The 22,999-nt window shown below is 45.6% G+C and overlaps 1 protein-coding gene across 1 annotated transcript; it reads left to right on the top strand.

The window, feature by feature from the left end:
- The first annotated feature begins 3,618 nt into the window (after positions 1 to 3,618).
- Positions 3,619 to 10,682, top strand: zbtb2.S (zinc finger and BTB domain containing 2 S homeolog). Its single transcript, XM_018265216.2, has 3 exons — positions 3,619 to 4,404; positions 7,373 to 7,561; positions 8,978 to 10,682. The coding sequence occupies exons 2-3, from the start codon at positions 7,389 to 7,391 to the stop codon at positions 10,341 to 10,343; spliced, it is 1,539 nt and encodes a 512-aa protein (XP_018120705.1). The 5' UTR covers positions 3,619 to 4,404; positions 7,373 to 7,388; the 3' UTR covers positions 10,344 to 10,682.
- Positions 10,683 to 22,999: the final 12,317 nt, after the last annotated feature.

The raw sequence follows: 22,999 nt of genomic DNA on the forward strand, positions 1-22,999 counted from the left end.
CGTCAATTCCACATAATCACTGCGTTGAAACAATAGCCCTGGTTATTCGAGAATTGCAATTACCGGAGGGTGTAGCAGAATTACTATTACAGTTCTTGGGATGGGTCCTTAAAAATAACTTTCATTTTTGAAGGCAAATTATATGAACAAAGCCAGGGTACGTCTATGGGCTCAAATGTTTGCATACGCATATGAAAATCTTGAATTTTGGCCCTATGTACTTCGCTACATAGATTTGTTTTATCTGGCAGGGATCGGAAAAACGGCTATGTGCGTTCAGGGATTACTTGAACATCAACTATTAAATTCACCCTTGAATATGATACATATCAGGTACAAGGTAGATTGGTGACTGACACCTATAGGAAGGCGCCTGACAGGATAACATATTTGGATCCACGCAGCTTCCACCCCCCCGCTATAAGTAGGGGGTTACCCTATAGCCAGCTGTTACAGGTAAGATGAATTGTAAGCACTGAAGAAAAATGAAGAGAGAGCAGGGGAGATGATAACCAACTTTAGGACTAGGGGTTATGGGGCTGACCTCTTAGGGGAGGCCAAAAGTAAAGTAAAGGATAAATCAAGATCAGACTTGCTGTGCAAAAAAACAAATGAGAAATCAAATAGATTACCCTTTGTGACTAAATACTCGGCCCAATTGGGACGACATCGGCATCTATTGCAGATGGACCAAAAGTTGAAGCCCTGGGTTCACAAACCTACTGATGATGGCGTACAAGAGAGCAAATAATTTGAAAGATCAATTGGTCCATGCACTGAGTGAGCCCATCAGAAAACAAGGTACCTGGTTAAGTGGAACTAAAGGGATGTATAGATGCGGGAGGAGTGTAATTGCAACTTCGTGGTGCTAACGGATCAGTTCAATAACCCTATGTCTGGTAAAGCTTACCAAATTATATCAACTGCCAATCTGATTTTGTAGTATATATCCTCAAGTGCCCTTGTGGGAAACTCTTTGTAGGAGAAACTACAAGAGCTTTAAGTGTATGAATTGGTGAGTACAGAAGTGATGTCAGATTAGGTAGAAACTCATCCTCCCTAGGCAGGTTTTTTGCAGGAAAAGCATCAGGTGAGACAGCTACAGTTCATGAGTATAGAACGGTTAAGAATATCCATGAGAGGTGGTGATAGAGAACTTTTGTTAAAACGACGATGTCAAGCAAAGGAGCGTGTCCTAGAAACATTGCACAATTGCATAATAAAATCTTCTTACCCATAAAAATAACCCACCCTGGTGGTCCAGTGGTGCGGCGGGGACGCCCGCCGCTCCTATTCGGCCGACTTTGCGGCTACTTAGGGCGCGCACGCCCGTGTCTCGTTGTTGATATTTACGCTGGCGTGATGACGCGCTGTGCCGCGAAATTCAAAGGGGTATTTAAAGGGATCCCATTCATTACTCATTGCCCGTGATAGGATTTGTTCCTGGTGCTAAGCTATTGCTATTCTGTTTCTGAAACCTGTTATTGACTACCTGTTGTGACCCCTGCCTGTTCTTGATGATTCTACTTTCTGTATCCTGACCCCTTGCTTGATATCTGACTCCAATTCTGCTTATCACTCTGATTGACTACCTGGTTTGACCCCTGCCTGCCTGACTATGTTTGTTCTCTGCCTGCCCCGACCCGGCCTGATCTGACAACAATTTTGTCTCACACCTTGTACTGTGACTTTCAGCCCAAATACTTTTCCTTACAGTTGTTCCCCTCTGCTTGTCTAGAACCCCTAACATTGCACCGCTCATTTTAAGACCTGGCGACATCTGAGTAGCTGAGGGCTCCTCCCAAAGCCAAAGGTGGCTGCTACAGGCAGAAGCACGAGCCGAGACCAGGGTGATTGGCATCGGTTCTAGATTTAAGGTGCCAACCGTTACAATAGTTCTGTAGCTGCTAGGATTTAATGTGTTTCCAAATAATTTCATAAGCCAGTGTAGAATGCAGCACAGACTTTTGTTATTGATCTCCTCAAAGTAGCGCTTTTCCGTGGGCATCAGGTACAGTGTAGACATGTCTTTTGATTACCAAATATGTATGCCACAGGGGGAGGCTCTGATCCCTCTGCATGTATTGCGATATTAGATGCTCCCCATGGTTGCTAAGATACAGCATACTCATGTTCTTGACACGGATGTGTGCAAACCAAGGGTACCGCATGGTTAAAGAGCCACGTTACGACGCTGGATCTGGTATCCAGGAAGTGACATAGGCGGAAGTGACTTCATGATCACAGAAGTGCAGGAAAAGCGTGAAAACAGTTTTTTGAGTAGAACTGAAAGGGTATTTATTCAAACAATAGAATTCCCCTTGACAAAGGCTATAGTGCCGATGTTGGGTATCCTTATCCTTAAATATAAAATATACCAACTAGGGAGTGCTCTAAATCATGCGACGCTCACCCTATGGGTGAGTGGGTCCGGGTGCAGCTGCTTAAAATTCAACTTCACTGTTCAGTAAGCATTTGATGTTAACGGGTCACTCAACGCTGCACATCTCTGGTCTGGGTGCAGCACCCCAAACCCGCAGCTTGGGGAGACTTCACAGTGAACACGATTCCCTTGCAGCGCGCACTCAACAGAACAGCAGTCAGGATTGTCTGGTGAATAAAGAGGTTTTAATCACACCGCTGTCTGCTGTTCCGTTGAGTGCGTGCTGCAAGGGAATCGTGTTCACTGTACATTCTCATACTTGACAAGTGCATACGCTATTTATTTCACAACAGGTAACACTTTACGCGTTTCCACACGTAGTCATAGGCTGGAAACACACGAAACGCGTAAGGTGTTACCTGTTGTGAAATAAAGACTTTTCCTTGAATCTTATACTGCGTCTGTGGAATCACTGGAGTGCATGCCCACGGTGGATTTGCAAAGTGAAGTGTTCTGCCCGGGCGCAGCACCCGGACCTCCAACGGAGAGCGGTGAGTGACCCTGAATCTAAAGACTGTTTAAGTTAACGACGGGTTCAGGCAGCGGCACCCGAACCACATGTACTACTTGGTGAGCGTTTGTAAAAATGGAAATATGTAAAAATATAAGCGACCAAGTATTTAATCAATCAATCAATTAAGCTAGCAGCGCCTGCATTCATTTGGTATTAGTTCTCACTGACAAAGAAACATCTTTTCATACCTCCCCTTTTGTTTGCAAATATTCTTGTGTTTGCATACCTCCCAACATTATGAAAGTAAAAAGAGGGACAAAATTTTTTTTTCCGCATGTAGCGCAGCAATTTTTTGACCACACCTCTTTCTGTGGCCACACCCCCTAATTACCATGTTCATTTTACAAAATTTGGCAGGTTATGAAAGTTTGAAAATATTTCTCCTTATCTAAACTGTGTTTTTGTGTCTCAAAATTGTTACAAAGTATCTTATTTGCACCTCTTAGCTGTTCTGGGCTCTCTGCTAAAAGCCAATTAAGTGAGAAACTTTGTTTCTTTTTCTGGCTGTTCAGTGCAGAGTACAAATGAGGGCCTGCAGGTTGAGCAGTCAAAAGAGGGACTGTCCCTCCGAAAAAGGGACAGTTGGGAGGTATGAAGTTTGCATGCCCACTATACATTCTAATGAATATCTGACACCCAGCTGCTTCATGAAGAGAGACTGAAGAGAAACCGATGCCGAGATGGATAGTGAACATAAACTTGGTTTCAGAAACGCTACAGAATTTAATTGAAAGTCTTATTTCAATATGCTGAAGCTTTTTACGTTTTCAGGATAGTTCCCCTTTAAACAATGACAACTGGCCAGCCTGTAGGATGCCACAAACATGAAAATGAAGACTATGCAAATGAGATGCTGACGCTAAGCTGCATTTAAAGGGCAAGTTAAAGTGCCATGTGCGTGTATGTAAAGAAGAAGCCGTGTGTAGATTACAAGTTTGCAAGCTCAGCCCACAGGACTGTGCAACTATAGTCGGACTGTTCTGTTGTTCCATTGTTCTTGTCCCACATGCAAGTTGGCTGCTAAGGACGTTATTTCCCCGCGGCTCAGCCTAGTGTGTGTGTGTGTTGCTTTCCCTCATAAGGAACTGAAAACACAGCCAGGGGGATGGAAACACCGAGATGGCGGCGGTACGGTGGGGCCCGCGGTGTCTACAGCTTCTTCTCGCCACAGGCAACGAGCCCCACACACACAGAGAGCTCAGTGATAGGAGGAGGGGGAGGGGAGCTCTCGTCTAACACTCCCGGCGGGAGAGAACATGCAAAGCTTCACTGCACGACTCACCCCCTCCCCCGCTGCCGGTCATGTGACCTTAACGTAACCGGACAGGAAAGCACCGACCGTTTTTCCCCTCCCTCGGAGAGGAAGAGAAGAAGCGCGGAGGACGCGGCTGGCACCGCACACGGGTCTCGCTTGTCCCTACAGAGACCACAAGAGAAGAGCGCGGAGGTGAGTGCCGTACACTGACACTGGGCTGCGCCGCTCCTGGCACCACGTGGCCCCCCTTTTTGAGGAGGTTGCGGCCCGTACGTTCGGGTTTATCCGAATTATATCGGCAGCGTAGCGCCCGCGTCCCCGCAGTGATATAAGAATTAGGCTCATGGGATCCAAGTAGGTTACGGGGCCCAACGCCTTTTACTGTCATATGAGCGGAATGTTTTGCTTTGTTGTGCCACGAATAACACGCAGGACAAATGCGGCCCCGCTCTCCCACAAACACGTTACACGGTGGTTTAGGACTAGGAGCCAGGGTAGAATGAACGGACAAAGCTCGGCCATAAACCCGTGTTTCACACCCCTCCTCCTCTTTAGCCCTGCTGCTCGCCATGTATTTGCGGCGCCCAGGCCCACTCCTCCTCACCCCGCCTCCTCCGCAAAAGCAGCAATCAAGGCTGCAGCCATCTTTGATCGTTATTTCCACATTTTCCCCCCACCAGACGCTGCTCTTGTCACACAGCTGCGCGGAAGTGGGTGGTGCCGACCAGCCCCTCCCCCTCAGCGGTGCTGCCGCCCTCCTCTCCCTGTGTCCATCTGGCACGTCACGTGTCTGACAATCTTACCAACACTCTGGCGCGCCCACCTTCAATGCTTCTTTGGGGGGTGTCTATTGTCAGTTAAAGGAACAGTTCAGTGTGAAAATAAAAACTGGGTAAACTGGCTGTGCAAAATAAAAAAATGTTTCTAATATAGTTAGTTAGGCAAAAATGTAATGTATAAAGGTTGGAGTGACTGTATGTCTTAACATAATAGCCAGAACACTACTTCCTGCTTTGCAGCTCTCTAATTCTGAGTTAGTCAGTGACTTGAAGGGGGGCCACATGGTACATTTCTGTTCAGTGAGTTTGCAATTGATCTATAGCATTCAGCTCAGATACAAAAGCAACAGATATGACCCATGTGGCCCCCCCTCAAGTCTCTGATTGGTTACTGCCTGTAATCAGGGTAACCAGTCAGTGTAAACCAAGAGAGCTGAAAAGCAGGAAGTAGTGTTCTGACTATTATGTTAGACATCCAGTCACTCCAGCCTTTATACATTACATTTTTGGATAACTAACTATATTAGTTTGTTTTTTTATTTTGCACAGCCAATCTATTTACCCAGTTTTTATTTTTACACTGAACAATTCCTTTAACGTACAAGGGTCCAAAAGTGCCAAGGCTCCGGCACAGTGTGACGTCATCAAAAGTGCTCAGCAAAAGTGCAGCTCCGGTGTTCCCACGCCGTTCAGATGCCAGAATGATGGAGTCTTTTACCTGCTGTTAGGCTGCACCTCACCTCGTGTGTGGTATTGCAGGTCTGGATAGAGACAGTGTAGCAGCATTCTTAATCCCCTAAGTAGCAAGGATTTGTAGTAAACCTATCCCCCTCACAATCATGTTTGACCAAGTAGACCTCTTGAGGGGTGGAGCTAAGTGTGCTAGTGTCAGTGGCTTTAGTCTCCGGATGAGGTCACATTTAGTTTGACTCATCACTTCCTGATATAATGCCATGCTGTGGTACAGCCATAATCCTGCTGCCCTTAAAGGGCCACTTTACCATAAACAACATTACTACATTATGGAGTTGACTAACTATTCTCTTAAAAAATAAAACTTGGTTAATAGGCTGTTAATAGTAAAAAATGTGTTTAATATAGTAAGCCAAGGTATATCAGGCTGGAGTGACTGGTTGCTTAACGGAACAGACACCAATTTCCTGTTTTGCAGCTCTCTCAACTCTTAGTGAGTCAGTGACTTGAATGGGGTCCACATGGGACATAACTTCAGTGAGTATTGTTTTGTAGCACGCAGGTCAGACCCAAGAGCAAACTCATTGAACAGTTGTGTCCCATGTGACCCCCTTTTAAGTCACTAACTCAGAGTTAGAGAGCTGCAAAGCAGGAAGTAGTGTTCTGGCTATTGTGTTAGACGTTCAGTCATTCCAGCCTTTATACATTACATTTCTGGCTAAATAACTATATTGAAAACTTTTTTCTATTTTGCACAGCCTATCTATTTACCCAGTTTCATTTTAGAGCTAAATGTACTTGTGGTTCAGCTTGCAGTTTTATCCTTGCCTGCTTAGCCATTGTTTCACTGTCGGGACAGTCACAAGCTCCTTGCCACATCCCATAGGTCTGCTACAGTATTTTATTGCCATTACAAGAAGCCAGAGGGGATGTGACCTGCCAGTCCTCTTACAATGTATGGCAGATTTCTGTGCTAATCTGATCAGCCAATCCTGGATCCATCCACTGGTTTCACCACTTCCCCAGACCCACTTCCTCAGGGGGTTGCCTTTATCCTAAACCTCGGGACAGAGGAAACAGGAAGTGACTATTCCACTTCATCAAGAGGGAGTTTAGGGACATATTCCAGAGTAGAGCCTGGAGGGAATTAATTCTATGATTTATTTAGTGGCATGGCCAGCCAGATAGAGCCCCTTCTCATTCCTGGTTTTTGTATAACCCATATCAATACTATACATCCATACAATCATGGGTATTCTTCTCCTGTAAAACACATCTCTGCTGGGAAAATTCAGGGTATAGTAGCTCTTTAAAGAAACCCTTCCTATGATATACTTCTGGAGAAAGGGATCATTCACCAGGCTTGCTGCCTGCAGTGACCTACACATGTATACAAATTGTATACTGACATTGTTACTGATGTGTTATAACTCTGTTCGGTGTTTCTAAGGAGAGCAACCACAGTCTTGCTGTATGGCAGATAATGCAGTTCTTTATATTAGTGTAGTTGCTCATCTCTGATTTACAGACAAAATCGTTATTGCGCCCTTTTCATCCAATGCCTTTATATATGTGCTGATATTGCAGACTGAGGTGTAGGTAATAGCTACAATGGAAGCTAAGCCAATACTTTGTAATTAACAGAAAGCAAATTTATTTGTGCATTAACGTGATATCATTTTTTTCAGGCTCCCATAAGAAAAGATGGATTTGGCCAACCATGGACTAATACTGCTGCAGCAGTTAAATGCCCAGAGAGAGTTTGGTTTTCTGTGTGACTGCACAGTTGCAATTGGTGATGTCTACTTTAAGGCTCACAAGTCTGTCCTTGCATCATTTTCCAACTATTTCAAGATGCTCTTTGTGCACCAGACAAGGTAATGATATTTCATTTACTTTAACAAAGCAATACATGTTTAGCGAAATGGTGCTAGAATGAAATCTATTGACAAGTTCGGCTTATTAAATGGGATCCTGAATTATACCAGAGCCGGCCTCTTACTTCCAGTCCATCCTGTTTAATTCTGCATAAATAGAAGCTGGATATACTGGAGACTTATCAAGACCACCTTTAATCTATACCAATTCGTAAACAATTCTTGCTGTCCGCACTGCTAAATCTCCATTTACCCCTACTGGTAAAATAGCATTATTATATCACATTTAGTAATTTCCCATAATTTTAACCTGTGTAACTTCATTTAAGCACAGAGCTATACTCATAAGATCCTAAGATTGTTATTGACTCTCAATTGTATGTCTGTATTCATGTATGTATAACTACTAGGATACAAAGTTCTGTACAGTAGTACAATATATAGTGAATAAAGTACCCCCTCTTGTAAAATATAAGGATATTATAAGTTACCGAGGAGTTTCACCATATAAAAACACGAGGCCGAAGGCCGAGTGTTTTTATACAGGTCTTGGAACTCCGAGGTAACTTCTAATACCCTCATATTTTGCAACTGGGGGTACTTTATTTATTATAATACACAAGTTTCAGTGAGTCATGTGACAGAAATGACATCAGAACTCACCGTTTATAACTGATGACATCAGAACTCACCGTTTATAAGGATATCATTTACAGGATATTCATGGCTTTTGTGTATTATAGAGAAATACACTCAGGGAGCCTACAGCACAGGAGGTTGAAACATCATATTAAAATAAGTGGCAGGCACTCCAAAATATGCCTCCAATCCAGGCTTGCAAAATGAAAGTTACTTTATTGAAACACGAGCATTAGCTCTCTTTGGTGCTGTACCTAGCATTTAATTGTAGTGATTATTATTAATTAATTAATTAATATTCTTTTTTCCCCTAAATTATATGACCAGAGGAACCATTCTAACCATTCACATATGTGGTCTACTTGCGCAATAACTGCCCAATAAATGCACTGGCCAGTGTGTGGACACCAATTCGTAAATCTGTTATGGCCTTGTTACCTTTTATATAGATAACATATTTACTTCCTCATAATGAGGATAATTTAGACAAAATTGCCTCAGATCTTTTGTAGAACAAGGTTAAAACTCTATTTATATAAGGGCTTACAGAAGGGCATAGTTTGTTTTGTAGTAAAATACATTCAGTGCATTTGGAATTTGTTAGCAGGGAAGGTGCAGCATGTCACAATCCTTTGCACCATCACATTCCTATGCTAGAAAGAATTGATTTGCTACTCTAAAACTGGGTTATTAATGAATATACTGTATGTTTATTACTGGTTACTATAATAATTGATCCAAATGAAAATAATATCCTTGTCTTGTGTTTCCTTGCAGTGAATGTGTTCGTTTGAAATCAACAGACATCCAACCAGACATATTTAGCTATCTATTACACCTTATGTACACTGGGAAAATGGCTCCTCAGCTTATTGATCCTGTACGTCTGGAACAAGGCATCAAATTTTTACATGCTTTCCCCCTCATCCAAGAAGCCAGCCTTGCAAGCCACGGTGGATTTTCCCATGCCGATCAAGTATTCCCATTAGCATCCTCTCTGTACGGCATTCAGATTGCAGATCACCAGATACGGCCCCCTGCAAAGATCACTCCAGCAGCTGAAAAGGCAAATCGTGATAGTCGCTCACAAACCTCCAGGCAAGATACCACATCAGAGAATGTACAAATAAATCAGCTCCCATCTACACTTCCTACAGCTAACCGCACAAATCTAACTTTCTCTGAGCCAGTTCCTGCTCCCCTGTCTCCTGAAGCCAGTTCATCTGTCCTCCCGACTGCCACTTCTTTGGAGGAGAACAGCATGGAGGAATCGCCAACTGATGAGCAAAATACATCGCTGACAATTGCACATGTCAAGCCGAGCATCATGAAAAGGAACGGCAGCTTTCCTAAATACTATGCTTGTCATCTGTGTGGCCGTCGCTTTAATTTGAGGAGTAGCCTTCGCGAGCACCTTCAGCTTCATACAGGAATACCATTTAGTTCTGCCACTGGGCAGATGGACACCAGCATTTCCCCCTCTTTTTGCAACAACGGAGCTGATTTAGGAAAAGAATCCATGGATACTACAGAGGCTAGTATAATAAGTGATAGTGATCTGCCACACATTTCTGACTCGCCAATTATTGATGGACAGCAGCAGGCAGAAACCCCGCCCCCTACCGACATTGCCGATATTGATAATCTGGAGCAGGCAGACCAGGAAAGGGAAGTGAAGCGCAGGAAATACGAGTGCACCATTTGCGGGCGTAAATTTATCCAAAAAAGCCATTGGAGGGAACATATGTACATCCACACGGGAAAGCCATTCAAGTGTAGCACATGTGACAAGAGCTTCTGCAGGGCCAATCAAGCAGCACGGCATGTGTGTCTAAAGAGTTCAGATACCTACACAGTGGTGGACAAGCAGACGCTGGAGCTGTGCTCATTTGATGAAGGCAGCCAAATGGACAACATGCTAGTCCAAACAAATAAACGTTACAAGTGCAACATCTGTGACCAAACATTCTCAACACCCAATGAGGTGGTCAAACATACGTGCCAATCGCAAAACTCCGATGTCTTTGCTCTTGAAGAGGAAGGGAAGTCTCTCCTGTTGAGCAGTGGGGACTCCGAAGCTGCAGATAATGACAACTCTATGCTGGCGTCTATTAAAAAAGAGCAAGAAGGAGTGCTGGATTAATTCTGCTCTTTATATACTTTGCTTTCCTTCTATTTGCTTTTTTTACTTAGAAACTCTGCTGTTTTCTTTTTTTTTTTTTAATCACTTTTTCTTTTTTTCTACCACGTGTGGAGTAGAGTGAGAATCTCACAGGTCGGCGTTTGTGTTAGGTAGACTTTTGCATTAAGGCTCCCCCTTTATCCCTGTTTTATACTACTATTGCTTCTGTTTGTCCTACTCCGCTGGAACGGTGGCCCTTTTGTCAGTAGAACTACGGAGGTTTGTACAGGTGTTTTTTGTGAATAATGAGAAAAACAAGGATTTTGAGTAAAAAAATAAAGAAATGGAAATGCATACACATTTAATAGATCATCTTGATTTCTTTTCAAACTGTTTGTGGTCATAAACCATATTTAATGATTTCTCATATTCATGGTCCATAATTCATATTTCTAATCTTCAGAATATTTAAACACATCAATTTATATTAGGAAACCTTCCCTTTATACCCGAGATCGTATTATTTCAATCCAGTTGGTACAACACCAGCCCTCATCACATAATAGTTATATAATACACAAAAGCCATGAATATCTTGTAAATTATATCCTATATCCTTTATATCATCCGTTATAAATGGTGAGTAGTGATGTAATTTTTGTCACATGACTCACTAAAACTTGTGTATTACAATAAAGTTCCCCTTGTTGGAAAATAGGATATTAGAAGTAACCTCAGCGTTCCACTACCTGTATAAAAGCTTTTATATAGTCATGGAACGCCTTGGCGACTTCTGATATCCTTATATTTTACAACAGGGGGGACTTTATTCATTATATATTATTTTGGTTGAGGTTCAGGGCCATCATGGAAACAAATTCAGATTTTACAAAATGTTATGAAATGAGATTTGCCAGTAGACCTCTAGTCTCTCCATATTAAAGGCGAAGGAAAGTCGTTTAGCACTTGGGGCTGCCAAATGTTAGGCACCCCAAGTGTCTGTATTGACTTACCTGAAACCCCAGGCCAGTGCTCCTATCAGCAGAAAACTGCACCAGCCTGGGGTTATACCAGTGAGCACCACAGAGTTATCCTCTTCCGGCTTCTTCTTTCTTCGCTCGGCTGCACATTAGAGTGAAAAGCCGAACTTTAACGAAAAAGTCGGCTATTTCGTTCTACTGCGAATGCATCTGCCCCGGGAAATTAGAAGAAAGAAGAAGCCAGAAGATCGCTCTGTGATGCTCACTGTTATAACCCTGGGCCGGTGCAGTTTTCTTCTGATAGGAGCACCGGCCCGGGGTTTCAGGTAAGTAAATACAATCACTTGAGGGTGCCTAACATTTGGTACTCCTAAGTGGAAGAAGACTTTTCTTCTCCTTTAACCACCATATGTATTTGTTTCCTCTATATACCATCACTATGAATATGAAATATGACAAATTCCAGTTACCAAATCTAGGATAGCCATTTGCAGCACATTTTGTTTTAAGCAGATATAAATTGCATAGCTCTATGTTGTCATGATGTTTCCCCACTCAGTGCCGACTTCTGTATTTTATATATATCAATTATATATTAGATACTGTTTCTGAAATAATCAAGTTTATGTTCACTATCCCTCTCTCAGCATCTGTTTCTTTTCAGTCTCTCTTAATGTAGCAGTTGGGTGTCAGATATTCATTGATAGTTAGATCCAATATATCTTATAGGGGGGCTCCTTTTGCCTAAAAGATGTATTAGATCTCACTCTATTAAAATCACCAGACATCATGTCTCTCTACATGCAGAATTTGTGCAAAAGGCAGTTATTTTGTTTGTATTGGAATCCGTTATTTGAATGAGCTCTAATACATCTGCTAGTAAAGGAAGCTCCCCTATGAGATATATTGGATCTAACTGTCAATGAATACCTGACACCCAACTGCTGCATGAAGACAGAATGAAGAGAAACAGATGCTGAGAGAGGAATAGTGAAGATGAACTTGATTATTTCAGAAATGGTGCAGAATTATTGATTGTATTTAGAAAGTTCAGTATGGTGAAGCTTATATTACATTTTCATTTTCGCGATGGTTGTTCATATGCAGATATAACCATGCAGAGGCCCATAATGCAAAACATGGCTCTTTTCTTAGTATTTTTTAGTTTGTTCAGGGTCTTCGATGTATTTTATTTTTCATTACCTTGTAGAAGACAAGATTTGTCCCATCAGATCTAGCAAAGCTCTGTGTGTTTGTGCATGGTATATGCAGATAATGTACATTATTATTATTCTTTTAACTCCTACTAATCTTTGCACAGCAGCCTGCCGTGCCTTACTACTTACCTAGTTCCTTCCACCCACATCACTCACGTAAAGATCAGTCATTTCAGCTGAGCGTTCTTCTTTCATATAAACACCTGCAGGAGATCCTACCCAGGCTTAGGACTTAGACTAGGAAGAATATAAAATAAAAGCGATGTAGAGACGTCTAAAAAGCACATAAAGGGTTTATTTTGGAAGCTTCCCACAGTCTGTTGCCCGGCACCTTCTATAATTATACCACCAATCAGCTGCACTGAAAATTCTGCAAGTAATTCTGCCATCACATTGCCCATCAGTCTGCGAACAATAAACTTCTGGCTGCTTTATACATTTGAATTTGGAAAATAACACAAATTCTTTGTTTTTACCATGAATGGCATGAATTTCTTTTCTATAGCCGTCTTTTATATTGCTGTCTCCCTTCTTCACTGTCAGTCACTAACTCTAGGCCTCCAGTAACTGCCGCCTGATCCTCCCAACACGAGCAACATATAATAGGCACAATATAAACACAACCAAAGTACCTCTGTGAGGCCCAAATCTTCTGCCATTATGTGCAAATTTACACAGATAACCAGGAGGAACTTTTTTTCATTTTTTTTTATTTAAAGAGATCTTCCAATTTCCCTTTATGAATGTCCGTCATTATTCCTGAGCAAATGATTGGTTTGTCACTTCCATTGCATTGCTGGATCTGGCTACAGAACCTTGATAAGGGAATAGGCTTCTCTCTAACTGACAAAAAGCTGTAGCAGTTCCGCTTCAATTAACTTGTTGCTTGATACCCATTGTCATGTACTGTATATAAACTTTATTTTCATCAGAATAAAGCAATCTTTATTAAAACATGTTCTGCGGGTTCTTTTTACTTTTTTTTGGCAGGTTGGGGAAGGAAATTCATAATTTTAATTAAGATTCCAAAAAGACCTTCGGGCATATGGCAGACAAGGTGTCCCCTCCATGTTGGAGATGCGCCTGAACCCAGATGAGGAAACTTTTGGCCAGAAAAATCTAGAATTTGAGCGATATTCTTATTCATAAAAACAAATGCACAGATAATATTGTACAAAAAGTTCAGTGTGTGTGTGTGTGTGTGGTGGCAGACGAGCTGATCAATATCAGCAGAAGACTTGGATCAATCAGGAGCCTTTGAAGGAACCCAAACATCAGCCATTGTTACTGCTGAATCTTCAGATACAGGTAGAATTCTATTGTTATATCTGATGATTCGGCTCTACACATGTGTATTGAAAATGAATGATCTTCATGGTCGGAGGAAATATTGTAATTGTTGCTCCTTTTCGCGACCCACATATTTACCCACTTTGAACCAGTACCCAACCCAGACCTGCAACTGCCTTATGCACACAACATGCCGACCTCCATCAAACCGGAAGTGACATCATCAAACGTGCCCGAGAGAGACAGAAGCGCACTGTGTGATGTAAAGCAGCTATGCCGGAAGTCAGATGGGAGGGCAAGATGATTGGAGAGAGAGCTGCACAGAGAGCTGCAGCAGGAAGAGCCCTGCATCTATACCCTACCCTCATTCCGCAGGGTATCGGCTTTTTTGCTGGGTACTTAGCAGGACTCTACCCGATGCTCCCTGCCAGCTCTCAATTAGAAGAGCAGCTGCAGAGGGGAGACTTGCATAACTTGGAGGAAGCAGGCCCCGTGTCCTGGGCTTCCTGCTTCCTTTATATTTATGCAGCTGGTCTGTAGCCACCTTTAGGCCTGCCAGGATAGTATCTGCCTTTAATACTGACAGAAAAAATAACGTATGTTACACCCTTACACTACAGACCTGTGCAGATCCTGTCAAGCCAACTTGCACTCAACACCCCACTATGTCCTCCTACTATGACTGTCAGGTATTGCTGGGAGTCGAGCCGGGGACCTTTGGGTTTCTGGCTCGATACCCTAACCATTTGGCCAGGTGAGCAGCCTGTAGGGTTACTCACTGTGTACCTGGCCTCTGCAGTCCCAGCCCAGCTGCCGCCTGATTGGCCTCTCCAGCCCCAGCTCAGCTGCTGCCTATCTTAATCAACCAATCAGGGCTGCCTCTTCCCTATTTAAGGGCAGCTCTCAGACCACTCCTTGCCAGAGCATTGCATGGTTTTCTAGTACTGCGGCATCGCCCCTAACTAGGTTTCTAGCTCTTGCCCCTTCTCCCTTGTTAGTCTGCCTTGTCTTGTCCTGCTTACCTTTCCTATCTTGTACCTTTCTAGCCTCGACCTTGTTCCAACCCTACCTTGTACTCCTCTCTTGCTATCCAGCTTCCAGCTCTCTAGCTATCCTGCTTCCAGTCCCTTCTTGCTATCCTGCTCCAGTCTCCCTCTCTTGCTATCCTGCTGCAGTCTCCCTCTCTTGCTATCCTGCTGCAGTCTCCCTCTCTTGCTATCCTGCTGCAGTCTCCCTCTCTTGCTATCCTGCTCCAGTCTCCCTCTCTTGCTATCCTGCTCCAGTCTCCCTCTCTTGCTATCCTGCTCCAGTCTCCCTCTCTTGCTATCCTGCTCCAGTCTCCCTCTCTTGCTATCCTGCTCCAGTCTCCCTCTCTTGCTATCCTGCTCCAGTCTCCCTCTCTTGCTATCCTGCTCCAGTCTCCCTCTCTTGCTATCCTGCTCCAGTCTCCCTCTCTTGCTATCCTGCTCCAGCCCTCTCTTGCTCCAGTCCTCTCTTGCTATCTTGCTCCAGTCTCCCTCTCTTGCTATCTTGCTCCAGTCTCCCTCTCTTGCTATCTTGCTCCAGTCCTGTCTTGCTATCCGCTCCTGTCTCCCTCTGCACTCTATCCCCCAGTTTGATCTACACCCGCACCGTCCTGTCCCATCCATGCCGTTCCACTCCTGCCACGTCCAGTCCTTTCCTGTTGAGTCATCGCCCTCTTCTTCCTGTCTTGTCCAGTCCTGATCATCGTCCTATCCGTCCTGTTCCAGTCTGACTCTTCGCCCTCATCTACCTGTTCCTGCTTCCCTTCAAGTTTCCCCTTGGCACATACAGCCCCTGCCTCAAGGACTCGCCCTTTCCCTTCTGACTCTACAGCGCCCCCTACCTAATCCTTGACAGAATGCTCTGGCCAAAAGAGTCTGCAAGGGCTGTTCCTGTGCCTTCTGACCGGATTCCCAAAAAGACTGAATATTCTATTTTGACCCGCAGATACTGTGATGGCTCCCCAAGTAAAATTCCTATCTTTCTAGAGGAAGTCCTGCTCCTTTCAGAGAAAAAAACACTTTCTAAGTGCTCCTCCAGTCGAGCAAGTTTCGGAAATCATTTTCTTCCTGCTAGAAGGTGAAGCTCGTTACTGGGCCGAGAACTTACTGTGCAGTAAATCCCCTATAATCTACGATACTGCTCAGTTTCTGTTGGCATTCCTAGATAAATTTGCCTCAGTTCCAGGGCCGGCTATCCCTCCGCAGTCTGCTCCAGTTCCAGGGCCGGCTATCCCTCCGCAGTCTGCTCCAGTTCCGGGGCCGGCTATCCCTCCGCAGTCTGCTCCAGTTCCGGGGCCGGCTATCCCTCCGCAGTCTGCTCCAGTTCCGGGGCCGGCTATCCCTCCGCAGTCTGCTCCAGTTCCGGGGCCGGCTATCCCTCCGCAGTCTGCTCCAGTTCCGGGGCCGGCTATCCCTCCGCAGTCTGCTCCAGTTCCAGGGCCGGCTATCCCTCCGCAGTCTGCTCCAGTTCCAGGACCGGCTATCCCTCTGCAGTCTGCTTCGGTTCCCGGGCCTGCCACCCCTCAGCAACTGCTTCCCCTGCAGCCTCGGCTGCCCACAGCTCCAGAGGGGCCTACCCAGCAGCATCGGCTGGCCACAGCTCCAGAGGGGCCTACCCAGCAGCATCGGCTGGCCACAGCTCCAGAGGGGCCTACCCAGCAGCATCGGCTGGCCACAGCTCCAGAGGGGCCTACCCAGCAGCATCGGCTGGCCACAGCTCCAGAGGGGCCTACCCAGCAGCATCGGCTGGCCACAGCTCCAGAGGGGCCTACCCAGCAGCATCGGCTGGCCACAGCTCCAGAGGGGCCTACCCAGCAGCATCGGCTGGCCACAGCTCCAGAGGGGCCTACCCAGCAGCATCGGCTGGCCACAGCTCCAGAGGGGCCTACCCAGCAGCATCGGCTGGCCACAGCTCCAGAGGGGCCTACCCAGCAGCATCGGCTGGCCACAGCTCCAGAGGGGCCTACCCAGCAGCATCGGCTGGCCACAGCTCCAGAGGGCCTACCCAGCAGCATCGGCTGGCCACAGCTCCAAAGGGGTCTACCCAGCAGCATCGGCTGGCCACAGCTCCAAAGGGGTCTACCCAGCAGCATCGGCTGCCTACAGTTCCAGTGGGGCCTTCCCTGCAACCACCATTGCCTTCAGCTCCAGAGCCGGTTCCCCAGCAGCCTCCGCTGCCCATGGCTTCAGCTAGGCTTCCCCGGCGACTGGCTCCCCACTGGCTGCCTCCTGCACTTGTGCCGGCTCAACAGCAGCTGCCTCCTGTACCCATGCCTTGTCCTGTGCCCCCAGAAGTGGGGCTTCTGCCTGATCTTGTGCCCCCAGAAGTGGGGCTTCTGCCTGATCCTGTGCCCCCAGAAGTGGGGCTTCTGCCTGATCCTGTGCCCCCAGAAGTGGGGCTTCTGCCTGATCCTGTGCCCCCAGAAGTGGGGCTTCTGCCTGATCCTGTGCCCCCAGAAGTGGGGCTTCTGCCTGATCCTGTGCCCCCAGAAGTGGGGCTTCTGCCTGATCCTGTGCTCCCAGAAGTGGGGCTTCTGCCTGATCCTGTGCTCCCAGAAGTGGGGCTTCTGCCTGATCCTGTGCTCCCAGAAGTGGGGCTTCTGCCTGATCCTGTGCTCCCAGAAGTGGGGCTTCTGCCTGATCCTGTGCTCCCAGAAGTGGGGCTTCTGCCTGATCCTGTGCTCCCAGAAGTGGGGCTTCTGCCTGATCCTGTGCCCCGAGATGGGGGGCTTCTGCAGTGTCTTAACACAGTGACTGTACCAACCCTTAAAATAACACTCAAAACCCAGGCACTCATGTGGAGGGCACCCGCGAGGGTGGAGTTGCCTATACTGTTGCCAAGTCCCAGGGCACCCGCATGGGTGGCTCTGCCAAACACCTGGGCACCCGCCAGGGTGGCTCTTCTGAGTCCCAGAGCACCCGCCAGGGTGGCTCTTCTGAGTCCCAGAGCACCCGCCAGGGTGGCTCAACCGAGTATCAGAGCACCCGCCAGGGTGGCTCTACCGAGTATCAGAGCACCCGCCAGGGTGGCTCTTCCGAGTCCCAGAGCACCCACCAGGGTGGCTCTACCAAGTATCAGAGTACCCGTGAGGGTGGCTCCTCCAGGTCCCAGAGCACCCGCCAGGGTGGCTCTACCTAGTATCAGAGCACCCGTGAGGGTGGTTCTACCAAGTATCAGAGCACCCGTGAGGGTGGCTCTTCCAGGTCCCAGAGCACCCGCCAGGGTGGCTCTTCCGAGTCCCAGAGCACCCGCCAGGGTGGCTCTTCCGAGTCCCAGAGCACCCGCCAGGGTGGCTCTTCCGAGTCCCAGGGCACCCGCCAGGGTGGCTCTTCCGAGTCCCAGGGCACCCGCCAGGGTGGCTCTTCCGAGTCCCAGGGCACCCGCCAGGGTGGCTCTTCCGAGTCCCAGGGCACCCGCCAGGGTGGCTCTGCCGAGCATCAGGGCACCCGCCAGGGTGGCTCTGCCAAGTTCCAGGGTGGCTAATACAATAGCATTACCTTCTAGTTGGGCACCCATGTGGTTAGTTCTGCCCATAGCATTGCCAGTTCCCCAGGTGCACGAAAATGTTGGTCACTGTGGTGCCTGGGAGTCGCCTTGTGAGGGGGGGGATACTGTCAGGTATTGCTGGGAGTCGAGCCGGGGACCTTTGGGTTTCTGGCTCGATACCCTAACCATTTGGCCAGGTGAGCAGCCTGTAGGGTTACTCACTGTGTGTAACCTGGCCTCTGCAGTCCCAGCCCAGCTGCCGCCTGATTGGCCTCTCCAGCCCCAGCTCAGCTGCTGCCTATCTTAATCAACCAATCAGGGCTGCCTCTTCCCTATTTAAGGGCAGCTCTCAGACCACTCCTTGCCAGAGCATTGCATGGTTTTCTAGTACTGCGGCATCGCCCCTAACTAGGTTTCTAGCTCTTGCCCCTTCTCCCTTGTTAGTCTGCCTTGTCTTGTCCTGCTTACCTTTCCTATCTTGTACCTTTCTAGCCTCGACCTTGTTCCAACCCTACCTTGTACTCCTCTCTTGCTATCCAGCTTCTCCCTCTCTTGCTATCCTGCTCCAGTCTCCCTCTCTTGCTATCCTGCTCCAGTCTCCCTCTCTTGCTATTTTGCTCCAGCCCTCTCTTGCTCCAGTCCTCTCTTGCTATCTTGCTCCAGTCTCCCTCTCTTGCTATCTTGCTCCAGTCCTCTCTTGCTATCTTGCTCCAGTCCTGTCTTGCTATCCGCTCCTGTCTCCCTCTGCACTCTATCCCCCAGTTTGATCTACGCCCGCACTGTCCTGTCCCATCCAAGCCGTTCCACTCCTGCCACGTCCAGTCCTTTCCTGTTGAGTCGTCGCCCTCTTCTTCCTGTCTTGTCCAGTCCTGATCATCGTCCTATCCGTCCTGTTCCAGTCTGACTCTTCGCCCTCATCTACCTGTTCCTGCTTCCCTTCAAGTTTCCCCTTGGCACATACAGCCCCTGCCTCAAGGACTCGCCCTTTCCCTTCTGACTCTACAGCGCCCCCTACCTAATCCTTGACAATGACCCACGACCCGACTCAACTGCAAATAGGTCACTTAGCTTCCTGTCCAGAACCCGCCAAACTGGAAGTGGCTTCACTGTGGAGACAATTCAGTTGAGTAAGGGGTAAAAACTGCCATATCCTCGGGGGGGGGGGGGATTGCTCCCACACTGTAGCAAGGTACCCAAGGAGATTATACGCAGCAGGAGTCTACTTAACACCTCTGTTGGCTAACTATCTTCATTTTGTAATGTAAATGCTGGGTGGGTTTCTAGATAAATCTACTGTAAGATACAATTTTTCATATTGTGCATATTTTCCCTTTAACTTTTAATACATTATCCCATAAAGTACGTTTTGCATTCTCTTACATTCTAAGGGGCCGGTTTATCGTGCTGTATAAAACATTGGAGAAAAGCATTGCCGGTGATGTTGCCCATAGCAACCAATCAGCAATTCGATTTCAACCATCACATTCAAGAAAAAAAAAAGCACAGATCTGATTGGTTGCTATGGGCAACTTCACCAGTGAGGTTTTAGCCAGTGTTTAACGCAGAAATAAATACTTTTTCCAATTGCTTTCCATCAGTAATTCTTTACCGTTTCACTAAAATGCAAGTTTAAGGATTAATGTTCGTGTCTCTAGTTTTTCAGTCTGGCAGCTCAGTGATCCAGGAGCATCTGATCTGTTACAATTTGCTACATTTAGTTGATAAAATTAGTTGATACATTTCTCAGCAGCATCTCTGGAATATTAGCAACTATTGTATCAATTCTAACAGCTGCCTTTAATGAAACTCAGAGATTCAGCTCAGCAGGGACAAAGATAAGAAATGTATCAATTTAGAACAGTAAGGTTAAGGACACGCTGCTATTTTGGGAGATTAGTCGCACAATGACAAATCGCTTCTTCTTCGGGCGACTTAATCTCCCCAAACTGCCTTCCTGCCAGCTAGAATGTAAATCCCGGTGGGTATCGCTTTGGCTTTCCGAAGTCGCCTGAAGTTTCCTTTGGAAAACGAAGTGCTCCCAGTGCCATCCCACCGTCGGGAAGGCAGTTCGGGGAGATTAGTCGCCCAAAGAAGAAGCAATTTGTCGATGGGCGACTAATCTCCCGAAACAGCAGCGTGTGCCCTTACCCTTAAAGATAAGGGCACTCCCAGAGCTGCTTTAGAAGGTGAAATAAAACTTTACACTTCAATATTGGAAAAACTGTCACAAAAATAGAAAGTCATTGCAAAAAGTCTTTATTTCTGGTGAAACAATCTTAAACCAGCTGAACTGAAAAAAGTGTTTGATGGTGAACAACCCCTTCAATAAAAGAAAGGCATAATGCTCCAGAGATTTTGCTGGGGTAGGACACACAGATACAATCGCCACACAGTGGACAATGGCATAATACAGTAATGGTTTGGCTACTTATAGCAGATGTGTCGCCCAATTTCGATCAAGAGTATGTGTGAAATAGTGTCGCTTCTAGAAAATCCAGCTGCAACAGTGATTGTTGGACTTTTCTGGCCAAGCTTTGGGGTCCACTTTTTGGTCAGTCCCCCTTTACAGCTATAGAGTCACATTGGTGTAACAGTCACTCTGCTCTAGTTTTACAGGCAGCAAATAAGTTAACTGACCTTCAAGAAGGACTTCTAGAGAAACTATACATTCTCCGTCAACTATCATTTTATTTATCTTCCAAGCACCCACCAACGGGGGCCAGACCAGGGTTTGGGAAGCCATAACCTGCTGTACATGTGCCCATTGCAGAAGAGCCAGGTACACTTGCCCCCCCCCCCTCAGATCTGCTGTTGAATTAAGAATTAGCAGCAGGCTGGGTGGATTGTATGCTATATAGGTACCCAAGAGTTGCCCCCCTCCCCCAAAATTGCCACTGTATCCCTTGATAGGATAGCATGCCTAGGGGTACACCCAATCTATCATCACCCAATCTATCATTTTTCTACTTGGCCTCTTTTATGTATATGGCAGTCCCCTGGCTAATAGGGGGAATTCACAAAAGTGGTGATATTGAGACAAAATAAAAGTGGAGATATGAATGTCGGGATTTCCACCAAATTCACAAATCTTTATCTCCACTTTTGTGAATTTGTCTTTTAAACAGACACTTTTCAGATTTTTGGGGCTATGTAATTAAAGGTGCTAAGTTTACCCAGGGGCAGTAAACCATAGCAACCAATCAGCAGGTAGCATTTACTGGTCACCTGTTTAAATGCAAACATCTTAGTGGATGCCAAGGGTTACTGCTCCTGGGCAAAGTTAGCGCCTTAAATTAGGTTTGTCTTTTGCACAACATTTTAATGTAATTGTTTCTGAATTAGTTTTTAACTCTTGCTAAACCTGTCAGTCAGACATCAAATTGGAATTTCTGGGTGAGGGGGGTTATTTTATATAGGAAAATGATACATCATTTTTTTCAGGCTAACCTGGGCTGTCTAAGGGGCACATTTACCTAGGGTCGAATATTGAGGGTTAATTAACCCTCGATATTCCACTGTCGAAGTAAAATCCTTCGACTTTGAATATCGAAGTCGAAGGATTTACCACTATTCCTACGATCGAACGATTCGAAGGATTTTAATCCATCGATCGAAGGATATCCCTTCGATCATAAAATTGCTAGGAAGCCAATGTGGAGCTTCCCCATGGGCTAACATTGACCTCAGTAGGTTTTAGGTGGCGAACTAGGGGGTCGAATAATTTTTTAAAGAGACAGTACTTCGACTATCGAATAGTCGAACGATTTTTAGTTAGAATCGTTCGGTTCGAAGTCAAAGGTTGTGGTCGAAGTAGCCCATTCGATGGTCGAAGTAGCCAAAAAAAAGATTTGAAATTCAAACTATTTTTCCTCTATTCCTTCACTTGAGCTAAGTAAATGGGCCTCTAAGGGTCAGGGCACACGCTCAGATTCGGGGAGATTAGTCACCCAGCCACAAATCTCCTCTTCTTTGGGGCGACTAATGTCCCGAAGTGCCTCCCGCTGGCTAGAATGTAGATCACCGGCGGGATGGCACTATTACTTTATTTAATATGTAAGGCCACATTTAAGATTTTTCATTTTTTTTATTAGAAAAAAAACTTGAAAAAGTTAATTTTTTCCTAAATCTGGCTCTAGATATATTTTGTTGTGTGTGTGACATTTTGTGCTCCATGTAGTAACCACTAAGAAGCATTAAAAGAAGAATCACAACACTTGCTGAGTTTAAAACAAGAATATGGTGCATTATTAGCTAATAAAAATGAGTTCTCCTTTGATGATCAAAATACACAGTTTTTCAATTTTTTATTACACTTTTGATCCATTTCACAGTTAATATCTATGTACAGAGTCTTTGTTTAACTTTGAGGCAGCAGATAAAATCACACATCCACAAAAAAAGAAAATGGCACACAATTTTAAAACTGTTAAGCTAGAATAAGGAGTGCCTAGTTATCTACAAAATCTACATCTGGTAAAGACACAAGCTGTGGTTTCAAAAAATAATGATAATAATTAAAAAAAACAAAAAAATGATTGCCATCAATGTGCGATTCATGAGTAGCGAGTCAAACCACATTAGAGGCCACTTCAATTAAAAAAAATAGATACTGTAGATTTCTTAGCAATGAAATAAACAGGTGATGAAAGTGGTTCCATATCTTAAGTCTTTGTGCCAC

Source organism: Xenopus laevis, chromosome 5S (assembly GCF_017654675.1).
Source record: "Xenopus laevis strain J_2021 chromosome 5S, Xenopus_laevis_v10.1, whole genome shotgun sequence".
NCBI classification, from domain to species: Eukaryota; Metazoa; Chordata; class Amphibia; order Anura; family Pipidae; genus Xenopus; species Xenopus laevis.

Excerpts from the sequence above, each read along its gene's own strand:
- zbtb2.S (XM_018265216.2), top strand. The coding sequence starts at position 7,389 with ATGGATTTGGCCAACCATGGACTAATACTGCTGCAGCAGTTAAATGCC. Across the intron at positions 7,562-8,977 it reads CTCTTTGTGCACCAGACAAG|TGAATGTGTTCGTTTGAAAT; the intron begins GTAATGATATTT and ends GTTTCCTTGCAG.